We start from the raw sequence: 17,033 nt of genomic DNA on the forward strand, positions 1-17,033 counted from the left end.
TTTAGAAACTGAGGAGTTGAATCAAAAATTTATGTGGAAAAGGCAAAGGAACTGTAATAATCAGTTTTGAAAAAGAACAGAGTTGGAGGATTAACAAATACTACGTGATTTCAAGAGTCACTATAAAGCTGTAATAGTCAGGACAGTGTGTTATTGAAGAAAAGATGGCATACAGATCAAAGGAATAAAGTAATCTGCACAGTACTGTGTAAGTATTGCTGAAGCTCCAATACTTTGGCCACCTGATGTGAAGAACTGATTCATTGGAAAAGACCCTGAAGGCAGAAGGAGAAGGGGACAACAGAGGATGAGATGGTTGGATGGCATCACCGACTTGATGGACATGAGTTGGAGCAAACTCTGGGAGTTGGTGACAGACAGGGAAGCCTGGTGTGCTGCTTCCATGGAGTCCATGGAGTCACAAAGAGTTGGATGCGACCAAGCGACTGAACTGAATCTGCACGTGTGGCTTATTGATTTGCAACAAAAGTGCAAAGATCAGTTAATGATAATCTTTTAACAAATGGTGCTGGAATATGCCCATACAAAAATATTGAACTTTACATTAGGCCTCACAAACTATAAAAAATTAACTTCAAATGGATCATAGACAAAAGATTAAACCAAAAACTAAAATTTCTAGAAGAAAGTTGTCAGTTAACTTTGTTCTTCAGGGTCAGGCAAAGAGTTGTTAGATGCAACATAAAAAGCTTAATCCATAAAGGGTAAGTTTGATTTCACCAAAATTAGAAACATCCTGTTCTCTGAATGACACTGTTAAGAAAATGAAATATAAGCTGTAGACTCAGAAACTATCTGCAAGTCACATATCTAATAAAAGACTTGTATTCAGAATATATATTTAAAAACTCTTAAAAATTCCAAAGTAAGAACTCAAATAACAAAAAAGGAACAAAAAAATGACTAGCCATTTTACCAAAGATATATGTAAGTGGCCAAAAGCAAATGAAAATAGGATGTTCAACCCAGTGGTCATTAGGGAAATGCAAATTAAAACCACCATGAAATACCATAAAAATGGCTAAAATATTTTTTAGAAGTCTGATAAGGATGCTAAGTGCTGACAAGGATGTAGAGGAACTGAATGAAACTCTCTTACATTGCTGCTGAGAATGCAAAATGGTACAGCCTGTTTGGGAAAACAGTGCAGAAGCTTCTTAGAAAGTCTAACCATACTCATCATACAACTCAACAATTCTACTCCTAGGTATTTATCCAAGTGAAATGAAAACCCAGGTTCGTATAAAAAACGATAGCTAATATATAGCAGCTTTATTCATAATCTCCAAGAAGAGGAAACAAGGGAACTAGGAAATGAATAAATAAACAATGGTATATCCATTCAGTGGAATATTATTCAGCAACAAAAAGGAATGGATCCTGATACAAAGCAATAAAGCTCACTGGGTGAGATTTGGATAAATCTCAAGTTCCCTAGGCTAAGTCAGAGAAACCAGATTAAGAATACTACATACCAAATGGTTCACTTTCTGTGTCATTCTTGCAAATTTAAAGCATGAAACATGTCAGTGATTGTTGGGGGCTGAAGGTGGAGGGGAGGATTGACTGCAGAATAATGAGACAAGTTTGGAGGTTATTGGATTGTTCTATATGTGAATCGTAGTGGGATTCATATGATTGCATGTGTTTGTAGAAACTTTCAGAACCATATAAAGGGTGAATCTCACTCTATGTAATTTTACCTTAAATTTTTTAAATGGGGTTGTAACATTTGGCAACAAACCAAGAACATGTTCTTGTATGTTTACATCTACATAAAGTGCTTATCAAAGAGACCTTTCATTTCATACAAAAATAAAATTTTACTTTTTTTTTTTTTTACACCTTGACATTTTCTGGAGGCTAATAACAAAACCCTGCAAGAGAAGATTTTACAAGTGAACAATTTGGTGGAAGCATTTGGCAATGCCTGCACTATTATAAATGACAATTCCAGCCGATTTGGAAAATACTTAGAAATGAAATTTACCCCTTCTGGAGCTGTTGTGGGAGCACAGATCTCTGAATACCTGCTGGAGAAATCCCGAGTTATCCATCAAGCTAGGTAAGTTCATGTCACCTAGTTCCTATTATCTGGGAAATGTAAGCCAAGATGATGCTTTTGTTTTAATAATAAAGTGTCTTACTCATGTAACAAAAATTCAACAAAAGTTTGCTCATCATCTACTATATATGAGGCATTGCCTATTGGAAACAGAGATCCCTCAGCACCATCTTACTCTCTTATAGGTTATATCCAGTAGAGGAGTTAGTTGTTGTTTTAGTCATTAAATTGTTTCTGACTCTTTGTGACCCCATGGATGGTAGCCCTCCAGGTTCCTCTGTCCATGGGATTTCCCAGGCAAGAATACTGGAGTGGGTTGCCATTTCCTTCCCCGGGGGATCTTCTGATCCAGGGATCAAACCCATGTCTCTTGCATTGGAAGGCAGATTCTTTACCACTGAGCCACCAGAGAAGCCCTAAAAGAGTTAGTAAATAACCTAAATTTATAAAAACAGATAGAAAGCCTAAGCCCATCATAGAAGTACTAACAGGATAAATTAGAGTAATTTCTTAAGTAGAAGAGAATATACTTCTCTACACAAAACAGATGTGAAATTTAATTAGAAATGACTTGTTTTTTCTTTTAAATGTTGGTATATATAAATAGATCTTTGTATTGATTATATTCTTCCCAGTGTTTATACACAAGGGATTTCCCGCCCCCCCCCCAAAAAAAAAAAAAAAAAGGATTCAGGAAGGGGTTTTATTTTAGTGTTCTTTTCCTTGCCTTCTGATTAAGCTACCAACATGTTGTTCTGGCATGTCCAGGTTGAGCAAGTTCCTCTTGGCAGTTTGTAGCTGAATGACAAAATTTATCTTCTGTCTTCGTGATCCCAAACCATCTTTGTTTGTTGTTCTAATGATAAAACTATAATAATAGCATTGAATTTGTACCCTGGTATTTTTTAAAAGTTGTGGCAATTTAGAGTCTTCCATTTTTCTTGTCTTTTTTTTAATAAGATCTCATGGATTTTATCTGCTTTTACTTTTTAAATTAATTTATTTTTTAATTGGAATATAAGTGCTTTACAACACTGTATTAGTTTCTGGTAATACAACAGAAACGGATTCTGATTCACAATGAAGTGAATCAGCTTTCTGTGTACATATATCCGCTCCCTCCTGAGTCTCCTCTCCAGCCCCCGTCTCACCCCTCTAGGTCCTCAGAGAGCACTGCACTCAGCTCCCTGTGCTATATAGCAGCTTCCCACTAGCTGTCTGTATTACACATGGTAGTGCATGCTGGTTTTATTTTGAATTATCTACATTGTCGTAGTTATGTGTTGTATGTTAAATTCCCAGGAATTTAGGTACAATAGAATTTAATATAAATGCCTTTAATATAAGTATTTGGGCTTCCCTGGTGGCTCAGACAATAAAGAATCTACCTGCAAAACAGGAGACCCAGGTAGATCCCTGGGTCTGGAAGATCCCTTACAGAAGGGAATAGCAACCTACTCCAATATTCTTGCCTGGAGAATCCCATGAACAGAGGAGCCTGGAGGGCTACAGTCCATGGGATTGCAGAGAGCCTGACATGACTGAGCGACTAAGCAGGCATGCAATATAAGTATTTACTATAAATACCTTCAAATTTGCTGTCATAAAAATAATGTCATTCATGTTTATTGGACTATTGCACCATATAGTCTAGAAAACAGAACAATAAGGGTCATATTTTAGGCATACTATGAAGAAAGTAAGCTTATTTTCAGCTGGCCTAAATGACTTTAGTTTGCATTGTTTATTGGGAAAAAGTATTCCAGGTTGAAATACATCTCAGTTATAATTCAAGAACATTTGCCTTATAATTTTTTCATTTTCCAGGTTTTTTACATTTTTTTTTCTTTTACTTAATTTGAATTTCATTTTTAAATACTAGAGAAGCTTTTTTATTATGTTTAAAAGTGAAAGTATCAGAGATGTAATAGAAGAATTCTTAGTAGGTCCTTTAAAAGATGATGCACCCTGTCATTCAGGATCTGAAAGGAAAGAACCAGTTCAAAGGGTCTAACTGAGAGGACTGTTTACAGAGGGAGAGGGCTGGAAAAACCCAGAATAAATGGTGAGATATACACAGACTGGCAGTGCTGTGATGTCATCCCAGTCCTGGGTCTCTAGGGCAGAAGGGAGGCCCGCACTGCAGAGCCTGCTGAGAACTAGGACTGTGGAGGGTTGCTGCCTCTTGGGAGCTGCTGCCTGAAGGAATGTGGTCCACCCTCAGTATCTGTGGGGGACCCTGAGGAAGTCTTAGTGGGTCTACAGTAGGGGTAGGCCAGAGAATACAGTGACCCTTGAACACTGTGAGGTTAAGGGGTGCCAACTGCCCTTGCAGTCAAAAATTTACAAATAACTTTGACTTTCCCCAAACGTAGCTAGTAATAGTCTACTGTGAACCAGAAGCCTTACCGATAACCTGAACAGTCAATTAATGTGTATTTTGTTAAAGTATATGTACTGAGTCTTACAATAAGGTAAGCTAGAGGAAAGAAAATGTCATTAAGAAAACTATAGGAAGAGAAAATATATTGAAAGTACTGTACTGTATCTACTGATGCTGTGAAGTTCATGTTGTCTCTTTATAAGATGAATCATCTCTCAATACCTATGTCAGTATTGTCTTAGATGATACTTTCAATGTTATCCTAACACTGGACATCAAAAAGGAAAAGATAATGTGAAAAATAAATTCATATTTACTAATTGCTTCACAGTAGCCTAGCTGATATGCTAATGAATGAATCTTATTCTTTTTAAGAATCTTAAAAATATTAGGGCAGACAGTATTACAGTCACATTCATCATACAGTATTGGAAACATTGGTACATTAAAAAAAAAAACCACTTGGTGATGACAGGCTGATAGGCAATTTCTCCAGTTATGAGAGAGAGGCATGCTGCATGGTCATGTAATTGTTTGAGAGCAGAGTGATAAAACACTAAGAAAAGTAACACATGGTTAATTTTATGCTAACTGTCACCACCCCCTGTATGCCTGGGTAAAGATAAGTTCTCCACTTCATCTTGCACAAGATATTCTACACACATTTTTTTTTATGTTGGAAAAATTTGCGTATAGTTTTCCATAATTCATATAATCCATGTAAATAGACCCACTAAGTTCAAACCTGCATTGTTCAAGGTCAGCTGCCTTAATCTGGTGACTTGCTGAGCCCTGGGGTTTGCCCCCAGGCCATTCTGACCTGGGTATCACTAATCATATGAGCTCTCCCTTCTTGATGTGGTTAAGGCAGGACATGAGATTGGGTAATCTTTGGAGATACCCATGAGATGGGTAATCTTTTTTTCCTATTCCTTTAATTCTCTAATTGTTTATCTACTGAAGGTCAGTGTATTTCCTATATCACCTCCAGGTCTTATCAAATTACAGTCCTCAGTAAATATAAACTGATAATTAACAAGAACACCACCAATTGTGTATGTCTACACTTATGAGTCACTCTGCTAATTGTGCACCGCATCATTTAAGTGTTAAAGGTATGACACATAGAGCAATCAATGTGATTTCATTAGAACAAAGAAAACTAAATTATATGCTGTGCCTGTCTTAGAGGAGTTTTGTTATTTTGTGGTAAGAAAAGACCAGAAATGAACTTTCAGTTTTGTTCCAACCTTGCTCGTGTACAACACTCTTGTTCATCAGAGCGTTACTGGTGACTGCCACAAATGATGGCTGGAGGCGTAGAAAGTATGAACACAGTCAGCTCTAAAGGGTGTGGCCATCCTCATGTCAGCATCTGAGCCTGCGGACGCCCCTTTTCTTGAAACGCTCACCTGTCTTCGCTTTTATGACTGAACTCATCTCTGAGTTTTTTCTCTCTGACTTAGATTCATCCATCCATTCCCAAAATGTGTACCTATCAAAAGTTTGTTCTTGGAGTGTTTCTTTCTCTGAATATTCTCAGGCTTAGCAATTTCTTCTGACATCATGGCCTCAATGGATAGCTCCATGTGATTGACAGCAGAAGATGTGTGTCTTGCTGTGTCCCAAGATCATATTTTCATTTCCAAAAACCTGCTTTCATCTCAAATTCAATTGAATACAGGCATACTTTGGACACATTTATGGCTTTGGTTTCAGCCCACTGCAATAAGGTGAATATCACAGAAAAGCAAGTCACATGAATTTTTCAGTCTCTTGGTGCATACAAAAGTTACCTTTACAATATGTTGTTGTTTATTATGTGTGCAGTGGCATTATGTCTAAAAAAAATACACATATCTTAATTTAGAATGTTTTATTGCTAAAAAATGCTAGCCATCATCTGCGCCTTTAGGCCAGTCATTCAGTCCTGTCTGATTCTTTGCCATCCCCATGGACTGCGGCACGCCAGACTTCCCTGTTCATCACCAACTCCCGAAGCTTGCTCAAACTCATGTCCATCAAGTCAGTGATGCCATCCAACCATCTCATCCTCTATTGCCCCTTCTCCTCCTGCCTTCAAGCTTTCTCGACATTCATTGGTTGTTTTCCAGCAGATCAGTTCTTCACATCAGCTGGCCAAAGTATTTGAGCTTCAGCACCAGTCCTTCCAGTGAATATTCAGGGCTGATTTCCTTCAGCCAGTTTTAATTTTTTGTCTGGTGGAGGATCTTGCCTCCATATTGATAGCTGCTGGATCAAGTTGGTGGTTGCTGAAGATTGAGGTGTCTGTGGCAACTTATTACCAATGAAGTTTGCCTCTTTGATTGTTCCTTTCATGAATAATTCCTCTGTGGCCTGTGATGCTGTTTGATATCTTTTTGCCCACAGTGGAACTTGTTTCAACACTGGAGTCAGTCCTCTCAAACCCTGTTGCTGTTTTTTCAACTCCCTTTATGTCATATTCTAAATCTTTTGTTGTCATTTCAACTATCTTCACAGCATCTTCACCAGTAGATTCCATCTTAAGAAACCACTTTCTTTGCTTATCCATAAGAAGCAACTCTCTTGCCATTCCAGTTTTATCATGAGACTGTAACAATTCCATCACATCTTTAGGCTCCACTTCTAATTCTCATTCTCTTGCTATTTCTACCACATCTGCAGTTACTTCCTCCACTGAAGTCTGGAACCCCTCAGTCATCCATGAGGGTCAGAATCAACTTCTTCCAAATTCCTATTAATTTTGATATTTGACTTCTTCCCATGAGTCATGAATATTCCTAATGAAATCTAGAATGGTGAATCCTTTCCAGAATGTTTTCAATTGACTTTACCCAGATCCATCAAAGGAATCACTCACTACCTATGGCAGGCATAGCTTTACAAAATATATTTCTTTCATAAAAAGACATGAAAGTCAACATTACTTCTTGATCCATGGGCTGCAGAGTGGATGCTGTGTTAGCGGGCATGAAAACAACATTAATCTCATTGTACATCTTCATCAGAGCTTTTGGGTGACCAGGTGCCTTGTCCATGAGCTTTCATAGTTTGGAAGAAATTTTTTTTTTCTGAGCAGTAGGTCTTCAACACCTCATTGTAACCCACATTCCTTAATTGTGCTATTATAGAGCCTTGGAAATGCTGATTATACAGAGAACCGCGGAGAACTTGAGATTCATGAGCAACAGATTTCTCTTGCAAGAGAGAAAACTGAGCCCCAGAAAGACAGGGTAGAGAGGTGGTTAATGATATGGGCTTTGGAGTCGAACAGCCCTGGTGAAATCCAGTTTGGCCATCAACTCTGTGACCTGAGGGGAGGTTAGTGTCCCCTCTAAGCATCAGTTTCTTTGTATGTGAAATGAGGGGGTTAAGGCAGGTGACTGAGATCGTGTATCACTCACCACCACCGGGCATGCTCTATTCATTATTACTTTGTTCCCACTGGCATGTAAACTTTAAGAAGTCAGGGCGATTTTGACTGTTTGCTCCTGCTGTATCCCCAATGCCTAGAAAATGCCTGGTGGGCACACAAATATGTACCGAATGATTCAAACAAAGCGCTTAGCAGAGTCTGTAATTCAGTGACAGTTGTAGTTGAAAATACTAAAGACAGTCGCAACCACGGAAAGCCAAAATCCAGTATTCCAGGTAACCCTCTGTGGCACTCACAGTTGTTCTGATAATTCTATCACCAAAAAACTTTAGCAATTAATAAGTGTTCTTACTAACCACCTTCCTGAAAATGTTTTATCTTTTCAGTGGAGAAAAAAACTTTCATATTTTTTATTACATCTATACTGGTTTAGCTGAAAAGAAGAAATTAGCCCATTATAAATTGCCAGAAGACAAGCCTCCCAGGTAAACCAGCAGCTTGAACTTCTATAAATAATACTTCTACTTTTCACTAAATTTTAGATTCTTACCTATTCTTTGGGATTCCTCCCCACCCCCAGATACCTGCAGAATGACCACATCAGAACAATACAGGACATGATGAATAATAGCTTCTATAAATCCCAATATGAATTAATTGAGCAGTGTTTCAAAGTCATCGGTTTTACAATGGAGGTGAGTATGGAAGACATTTAAACCTTTAAGCGTCTTTTTGTCATCACTCATGGTAAGAGTTAGCATTTATAGAGTGGTCCACATGCCAGACATTGTGCTCAGTGCGTTGTATGGATAATTTTTTAAATTACTGAAATGACCTTATGAAATAACGGTTATCATTTTTATCTCATACTTGAGGAAACTGTGGCCTTGAGATATAATTGAACTTGGTTTTGTTCTTAATCTTTTATTTTATATATATTTACCTCTCTCACATATATATAAAATTTTATGTAAATACATAAATGTGATCATGTCACACTTTTTTTAGTGCCATGTTTTCTTCTTACAGCTTTATTAAGATATTATTCACATACCGTACAAGTCAGCCATTTAAAACTGTACATTTTAATGACTCAGTACAGCCACAGAGGTGTGCATCCTTCTCCATAATCACTTTGAGAATATTTTCATGTTCTAAATTTTTACCTGCAAGGAAACCTGCTCGTGATTGGCAGTTCCTCCTCATTCCCACCCCACCTCTGCTTCTATCACCCTCGATCTGCTTATTCTGTACATTTCACATGACTTGAGTGATGCATTACGTCACCCTTTGTGATCAGCTTCTCTCGTTTGACATGAGGTCTTCAGGGCCCATCCATATTGCAGCATGTATCAGTATTTCACTGCCTTTCATTGAGGTGTGCTGTTGCATTGTGTTCATATACCTCATGTTATTTATCCATTCATCATGTGATGGGCATTTGGGTCGGTGCCATTTTTCAGCTATTATGAATCATGCTGCTGTGATCATCCATGTCCAAGTTTTTATGTGACATGAGCTTTTGCTTCTCTTTGGTGAATACCGAGGAATGGAAGAGCCAGGTTACAGAGCAACACTATTTTTAACCTTTTGAGGAACTTACCAGACTGTAAGCAGCTGCACTATTTTTCAGTTCAGTAGGTAGGTTCGGGCTTCTCTCCATCTTCCCCAGCACTTACTATTATCTGGCTCTAGCCACTCTCGTGGGTGTGATATGGTGTGTCACTGTGGGCTTGATTTACATTTCTCTAAAGGCTTATGATGTTGAGGTTCTATTTCATGCACTTGTTGGTCATTGTTCATTTATATATCTTCTTTAAAGAGGCATCTGTTCACATTCTTTGCTGATTTTTTAATTAAGTTCTTTTTATTATTGAGTTGTAAGAATTATTTATGTTATAGATACAAGTGTCTTACATGATTTGCAAAAGTTTCCTCTTTTGTTGTCTTTTGTTTTCTTGATGGTGCCTTTGTAAGTGCATTATTTGTATTATTGATTTTATTAAAAATTTTTTTATTAATGTATGAATTTGGTTTCTTGTTTTCTTTTTTAACGAGAATGCTTAGTTTCTCTATCCATGTTCCTTATTTAATAATGAAAGCATTTAAGGGTATGAATTTATCCTTGAGTAATAAAGATTTCTTTCTGTGTCCTAGGTTGTATTTTTAAAATTTTTGTAATGAAGTATCTTGTTTAATAGGGACTCCTGAAGGCTTTTAGAGAAGCTTTCAGACTCTGCTCTTAGCAGCTTACTATTTGGTGTGTTGATTCAGTTCTGTGATAAGAAGAATACTTCACTATGAATGCAAATCAGGCTTTTAGATGAACTCTTGCAGGAAAGTAGTGTGCAATTTGTTGGATTTTAATTTCATTTTCATAAATGACACTCCTACAACTTGAAACTGTTCATGTATCTGCTTAAGAACTTTACTGAAGTTTCTTGGGTTCAAATCTCTACTAAAAGCCTGAGCTAAAAATAATATCTAATTCTTTTCCAAAAATTTGGAAAGTTTTATCAGCAGGATGTAAAATGTAGAGATGCTGATGGAAGTGAAACGTGACGAGAATCATTCAAATTATGTGCAGTGATATTATTGAATCTAATTTTGTAGCATGTTTGTCAGGAACTGCTGACTCCCTTCTAAAATAAAAGGGAGTTAACAGTAGCCTTTCATCCATTTGATACATGTGCTCACCCCCAAGTAATTATTTCAAAGCTGTACCTGGGGACTTCCCTGGCCTTCCAGTAGTGAAGACTTCACCTTCTAATCCAAAGGGTGTGGGTTCCATCCCTCATTGGGAATCCAAGCTCTTACATGCCTTGAGGCCAAAGAACCAAAAAGATGAAACAGAAACAATATTGTAACAAATCAAATAAAGACTTTTAAAATGGCCCACATCAAAAAAATCTAAACAAACAAACAAAAAAACCCTGCTGTCCCTGTTCTCTGCATAGGGCAAAGTTTGCTGCTAAGTGCATTTTCTCAAATGCAGAGCCTCTTCTGTTGGGAGCTCTGATGACAGGTAGTTCCCCAGTCTTGACTTCTTTTGGAAAGTCTTTGACTCCACCTTGGGTATCCTAGCTGTAGGCCTGAGGGGATGTATTTTTAAGAACTGTGACCTTAGGGAATGGGGTGTGATCTCTGCCAACTTGATGAGATTGGAGAAGGACTCATGAATGGCTTTTCTTTTTCTAACTTGAAATTAGGGCCTTCTCTTCAAAAGAGGTTTAGGTAAACCAAGATAATCCTTCTCCATCAGGAAGTGATTCAACTTTTAGAGTTAAATTTTCTGGTGTGGCCTTTCTCCATAACCAGAGGAATTTAGATGTGATGGGGAGGGGGCGGGCACTCCCTACCAGGCTGCTTTTACAGCCCCAGAATTTAGAGCCCCCTTGAGTTCTGAAATACTTTGCTTCTATGTTTCTAGGTGAATGAGCCTGTTGTGGGAAGGGGTGAGGGAGAGCTGTAGGAGCCATAGGGGACCTGGAAGACTGTTTTCAGGATCAGCCAAGGAGAAATAACTCCCCTGGGGACCAGAGAAGACTCATTACCATGACTTTCTCAAAGAGTTTTCAGTTTTTGCCAGAAGAGTAAGAGGTAAATGGATAAGAGGAAAACATACTGTAGACTCATTGACAAGCCAGGGTTGAATGCATCCTTACTTTACTCACAGGAAGCCTTGGGCTGAAGTTGAGTAACTTTTTGGTTTGGAAGTAGAGGCTCCAGCTCAGCCATATTTATTTTGGATAATTCATTCTTTCTATAGATTCATGGACCCTGCCTGGGACTTTGGCTGTCCACTCTATAAACTGCAGCACAAATCAGGAAACAGTGGTTCTGTGGTCTCTAGGCAGAAAGGAGATGATTGGAGACTTTCTCTTTGTTGATGCATTCAATAGTTTTTAGCCTATGAAATGGAAAAAAGAATTCATTTTTTAGATTTCTGAGGGTTTTTAGGGAAGCTTGCTGAGTTTGCTCTTAGCTGTAATGTGTTAAAATGAAGAACTTTCTACGGGTGCGACAGATGCATGGTTTTTAAAGGACCAGTGCATAAATCTCATTCTTCTACTGTACCCTCACAAAATAAAGAAAAAGAAGGAGGAAGGGTGGAGGAGGAGAATAAGCAGAAGTAGCAGCCAAGGTTAACAGTGATTAGATTGATATGTAAGGACAGGACAATTTGCTTGATCAATTACAGCCTTTGCTGGAGATTTGGGACAAAAATGATGAGGACTGAATGGAGTTGAACAATTGAGAGAGTACTAAGCTTAGAGAACTCACTGTGGATATCTCATGTGAAGAGTGGTGTGATTTGTGCCCTTTTGTAGCCATGAGGTCTAGGTGGTGGACATCATATGACACTAAAAACTGTGCTGTTAACCTTCCCTGACTACCTTTTGGGAACAATACTGATCTGACCTGAACATTTGGAGTTAGAGATGATCCTGATAAACAGATTTCCCTAGACATTTTTATTACTAGTGAAATTAATGTGTTTATAGGTGGTTCAGCTCTGGGAGAGGAAGTCCCTGACTGGGAAGGCATGAGTTTCAGCCATATTCCAAGTGACATATGGCTGCCACCCAGAGATTTCAGACAAGCCATGAGAGACATTCCAGGTGATTCCACATGCCCAGCCTGTTCCAGGCTTAGTCCAATTCTTTGTGACCCCATGGACTGTAGCCCTCCAGGCTCCTCTATCCATGGGATTCTTCAGGCAAGAATACTGAAGTGGGTTTCCATTTCTTCCTCCAAGAGATCTTCCTTACCCAGGAATCGAACCTGCATCTCTTGTGTTTCCTGAACTGGCAGTCAGGTTCTTTACCACTAGCTCCACCTGAGACGCCCCTTACTTCTCCCTAACCTCCCCAGAACTGTGCCATCACCCACAGCTTGTAAGTATGGAGACAAGTTAGTTTAAGCACTAGGGGGTATCCTGACTCTTAAAGCAGAAGAGGATGCAGTGATTAAAGAAAAAAAGCAGCATCCACTCTTGTCTCCAGTCATTGGTCATAATATGAATGTAGCTAGTGGTCGATGCCCCTTTAGACTGTGGTCTGGCTCTGTTGGTAGCCTGGTTAGGGGGAAACAGAAGAGGTTAATTGGATCTCAGAGCATCCTCCAGAGTGGAAGCATGTCGTCCACCCAGCAGGCAGCTTCTGCCACCAACCCAGAGCTGGACTTCTTTTTAGCTCTCTTTCCTGCTTTGCATCATCGGAGGAACTTATCTTTTTACCAGTTCCATTCCCCAGAGGTTGCTATCTTAGAAGCAGGGTATAAGTTTTAGTTGGTTTGTTGGTTTGTTTACTTCTAAGTCTGAATCATTAGAGGCAATGTTTCACTTATATTTGCCTCAACTGCTTTCGGTTGCCTGGCAGAGCAACGTTTAGTCACATTACAAGGAAACGAGTCTAGCAGTCAGCGTCTAGTGACAAATATAATTCATTTGTGTAAAACTGCAGGTTTCAGCTTAAACATAGTCAGTGTTTATTGAATATCCAAACACACAGCTTAGGAGGAAGGAAAATATAACATCTGTTTCTGGAGCTGAAGCACAATCACTGCTAAATATTTTTGAAGATTTTTAGTCCAGTTCAAGGTTACCCTCCTAGAAGGTGTTGGTCTCCCACCTGGAAGCAGAGCCTCCAGGAGTTAACAAGACAGACTGTCCTGGATGGGACAGAGTGGAATTAAACTGAGTGGGTGTTCACTTCCTTTTTATCCCACTCCTGATTTTTTAATGTCATTTCACTGGCTTTTTTGGATGTGTCCTTTGTCCATAGCTGCTTCAACTTCATCTTGAAAAGAGGCAACTTGCAAAATGAAATGGCTCGATTTTCATATCCTCTAAGCATAGCTTGCTGCCTTTCACAATTTTGGTGACTCTCCAATAAAGAGAACGTTTCTCTCTCTCTGTCCCTGTTTCTTTCTCTCTCTGTCCTCATCTTTCTCTGATTGGTGTTGGCAGCACCCATGGTGTATGTGTCCCTTTAAATATCCCTGGGATTTAGTTTATCTGTACATTTGTGATTCAGCACACGCCAGGCAAATTGACAGGCAAATCAAAATAAAATATTCTTTAAAAATAGCACAAATTAGAAAACTCTAAAACTTTTAAAAACATGTGATTCCCTAAGCCATTTTCTTGCCATAGCTTTAAAATAAATGATTAATAGTTTTATGAGTCAACTCATTTAGAGGCAATTTTTATCATGTCATGACAGGAATTTTATTTGTCTCCCTTTGCACAGTCATATGTCTTTTGTCGAAGATGAGAATGCCTTTTTTCCCCTGCTTTAATTCTCCTTATGTTTTTTATGACAGTCTAAGATCACAATATAATACATTTTCTTTGGATTATCAGTTGTGGCTTCCACTATGACCAAATAATGTTTGTGAAGTAAATTTTAAAATATTGTAAAGCTTCCCACAAAATGGTGAATTTCTATGAAACATTTTATTTTTAAAAGTTGGTTTTATTCAGAATGGGAGGGGCATAAGAGTCCCTTTTAGTTAGTCATTTCATAATAATTTAAAAACAATAATTTGGTACCTAGTTGTCTTCATTCAACATGTATGAAAAGTTACAGTTCTTGAGCCTCGTAATTCAGCCAGCATTGATGATTTGGATAGAATAAGAGGACCAGGGAAGCCAGGTGGCTTCTCTTAGTTCGGCATCATCATCCATGGGATGACCTTGTTATGAGGGAGCCTGGAGAATTCCCTGGTCTGTCTGCAGCCACAGTCTCTGCTCTGCTGTTCTCAAGGTGAGAGAGCTGCTAACCTTTCCTTGCCGTATTTCAGCAACTTGGAAGTATCTACAGTATACTGGCTGCAATCTTGAACGTTGGAAACATTGAATTTTCTTCAGTGGCAACTGAACACCAGATTGACAAGAGCCACATTTCGAATCATGCAGCTCTGGAGAACTGTGAGTTTTATTATCTTCCATTCAAAACTGAACTCCTAAAAAACATCTGATGACATAGTGAGGGTGTCACATCGGGGCAGTTGTACGTTTATGGAATCCTAAAAAAGAATACTCAGATTCAATTTGCGTCAAGTGAAGTTTCCAGAGTCCACTGTTTAAAACAGATCTTCATGCCTACAAATTAACTAATTACTGTAGGAAACATTTCTAAAGACTAGGCTTTCGTGACTATTTTAGGAGCTATTTACATTTCAGTGTAAAAGCACAGAAAACATAATTAAGATTTAGCAAACTGATGTGAAAGAGTTGAAGTTGTTATTGTGTAAATTTGGCATCTCTGTCATTTATAAGTAATAAAGATCTGAATATTTATTTTTGTATGAAATGGAGTTTTATACATATTCATCTTGGGTTGGTTCATTTTGGAGTCATTTTCTATGCAAGAAAAGTACATCATGGTATTTGCTTCAAGTCAACTTTTACTGACTGAATTTAATGAATTATTTCAGTAATTTAAGGTTTCTCACTGATAGCATCCTGTGGCAAACTTTTTTTAGAGTATACCCTATTTTTATTTTTAATATTGGCATATGCCCCACAATTCCAGATCTGTTAAAGTTTCACTTGGTAACCTGGGAAATATGATATAAAATTTAATTTATAGTAAGTCCCCTGCTACTGCTAAGTCACTTCAGTCGTGTCCAACCCTGTGCGACCCCTACATACGAACAAATTCCATTCCAAGAGTGTGTTTGTAAGTAAGTGCATTCTGTTCGTAAGTCCATCGAAGTTAGCTTAGGCACCCAGTTAACACAGTTAGCTGTCTAGTTGTGTAGTGTAATAGGTTTGTAATACTTTTTACACAAGTAAAACATAAAAGCAAGCACAAAAATAGAACATTTTAAATCTTACAGTACGGTATCTTGAAAAATACAGCATTACGGTACAGGAGGCATACAGGGGTTGGCATTAAGTGAACAGGCAGGTAGAGTCACTGTCTGGAGGAGGGAGAAGAGGTGGGAGAAGGCGGAGATGAAGGGTCATCAGCAGTAGGAGATGGAGGGCAAGCGGCAGTTTCACTCATGCCTGATATTGATGGCACAGGTTCTGGTTCTTTGCTGGAATCAGATGCAAGCTCCCATCTTGGAAAGCTCGCGACTTGAAGGTTCATATGTAGAGGACTTACTGTATATATTTTTTTCTGATTTATACTTACTTAACGAACAGAATGAGATGGTTTAGGGTGATTTCAGAGAGCCGAATGCCAAACCACCCTGGTCTGAACCTGTCCACAGATCTCTATCATCTTCATCCTACTGAGTGTCTGGAACCAGCTAGGTAATATAGCAGATGTGTCTGAGGTTGGCATTTAATGATGTAACCTATTCTGGCTTTTCCTATATAAAGAAAACTTAATTGGCCCATACAATATTAGGTTATCAGAAGTGGAAGGAGTAGCCATAAAATACCATGATAAAATTCAAACCTCACTGTCTGATCATATTTAGATGACTTATCAGCACCAACAGAATGAGCTGCAATAAAGCTATTTATGATGTAGATATAAGTACATGAATTACCACTAAACTGAACAATGATTTTGATGATTGACAACCTATTTTTGTATAGCAGGAGACAGTCATATGGGTCACAAAAGGTTAATATTAATATAGTTAAAATTAATTAAATCACTTTCTGAAACAACCACTCATGGGAAACAGAAATTTTACTAATTTACATGAAAATGATTTATAGTTAAAGATACAAGGAATTACCTGCAAATGAAGGCTGTGGCTCTGGATGGTTTTACAGGTGCATGGTTTCAATCAGGCACCAGTTCTGTCCTTTCTCTCCTGTAACTCTCTCCCAAATACGGCCTCTTCTTTTTATCTCCATCATCATTATTCTCATCCAAGACATATCACCTCTCACCTGAACTGAATGACCACCCAGTGGTTCATTCCACCTTAATTCTTGAACTTTTCCAGGCTGTTCTTCACAGTTCATTCAGGAATCACTTACCACATGTATTCATGGGAACTCTCAGTCTCCCTCTCCTGCTCCCTGCCCCTCTCCTTTCCCCCGCTCCCTCTCTCTTCCCACTTGTACTTCTTGATTAGCTTCTCATTTCCTCTGGATGAAGACCATCAAGATGAGAACTTTGCCTTACAAGGTGTTCTACTTAGCAGTGTATCCCCAGGTAAAATGCCTGGCATGCAGTAGATGGTCAATAGATAAATATGTCAAATGA

General features: G+C 38.4%; 1 protein-coding gene across 1 annotated transcript in view; it reads left to right on the top strand.

Moving 5' to 3' along the window:
- Positions 1–17,033, top strand: part of MYO3A (myosin IIIA) — a 162,545-nt gene that overhangs the window by 71,728 nt on the left and 73,784 nt on the right. Inside the window, exons 13-16 of the mRNA XM_061125655.1 lie at positions 1,884–2,086; positions 8,235–8,333; positions 8,429–8,543; positions 14,656–14,782. Of these exons, the coding sequence (XP_060981638.1) occupies positions 1,884–2,086; positions 8,235–8,333; positions 8,429–8,543; positions 14,656–14,782 (544 nt within the window). The remainder of the gene's footprint in view (positions 1–1,883; positions 2,087–8,234; positions 8,334–8,428; positions 8,544–14,655; positions 14,783–17,033) is intronic.

The sequence above is a fragment of the Dama dama genome, chromosome 23 (genome assembly GCF_033118175.1).
Source record: "Dama dama isolate Ldn47 chromosome 23, ASM3311817v1, whole genome shotgun sequence".
Lineage (NCBI taxonomy): Eukaryota > Metazoa > Chordata > Mammalia > Artiodactyla > Cervidae > Dama > Dama dama.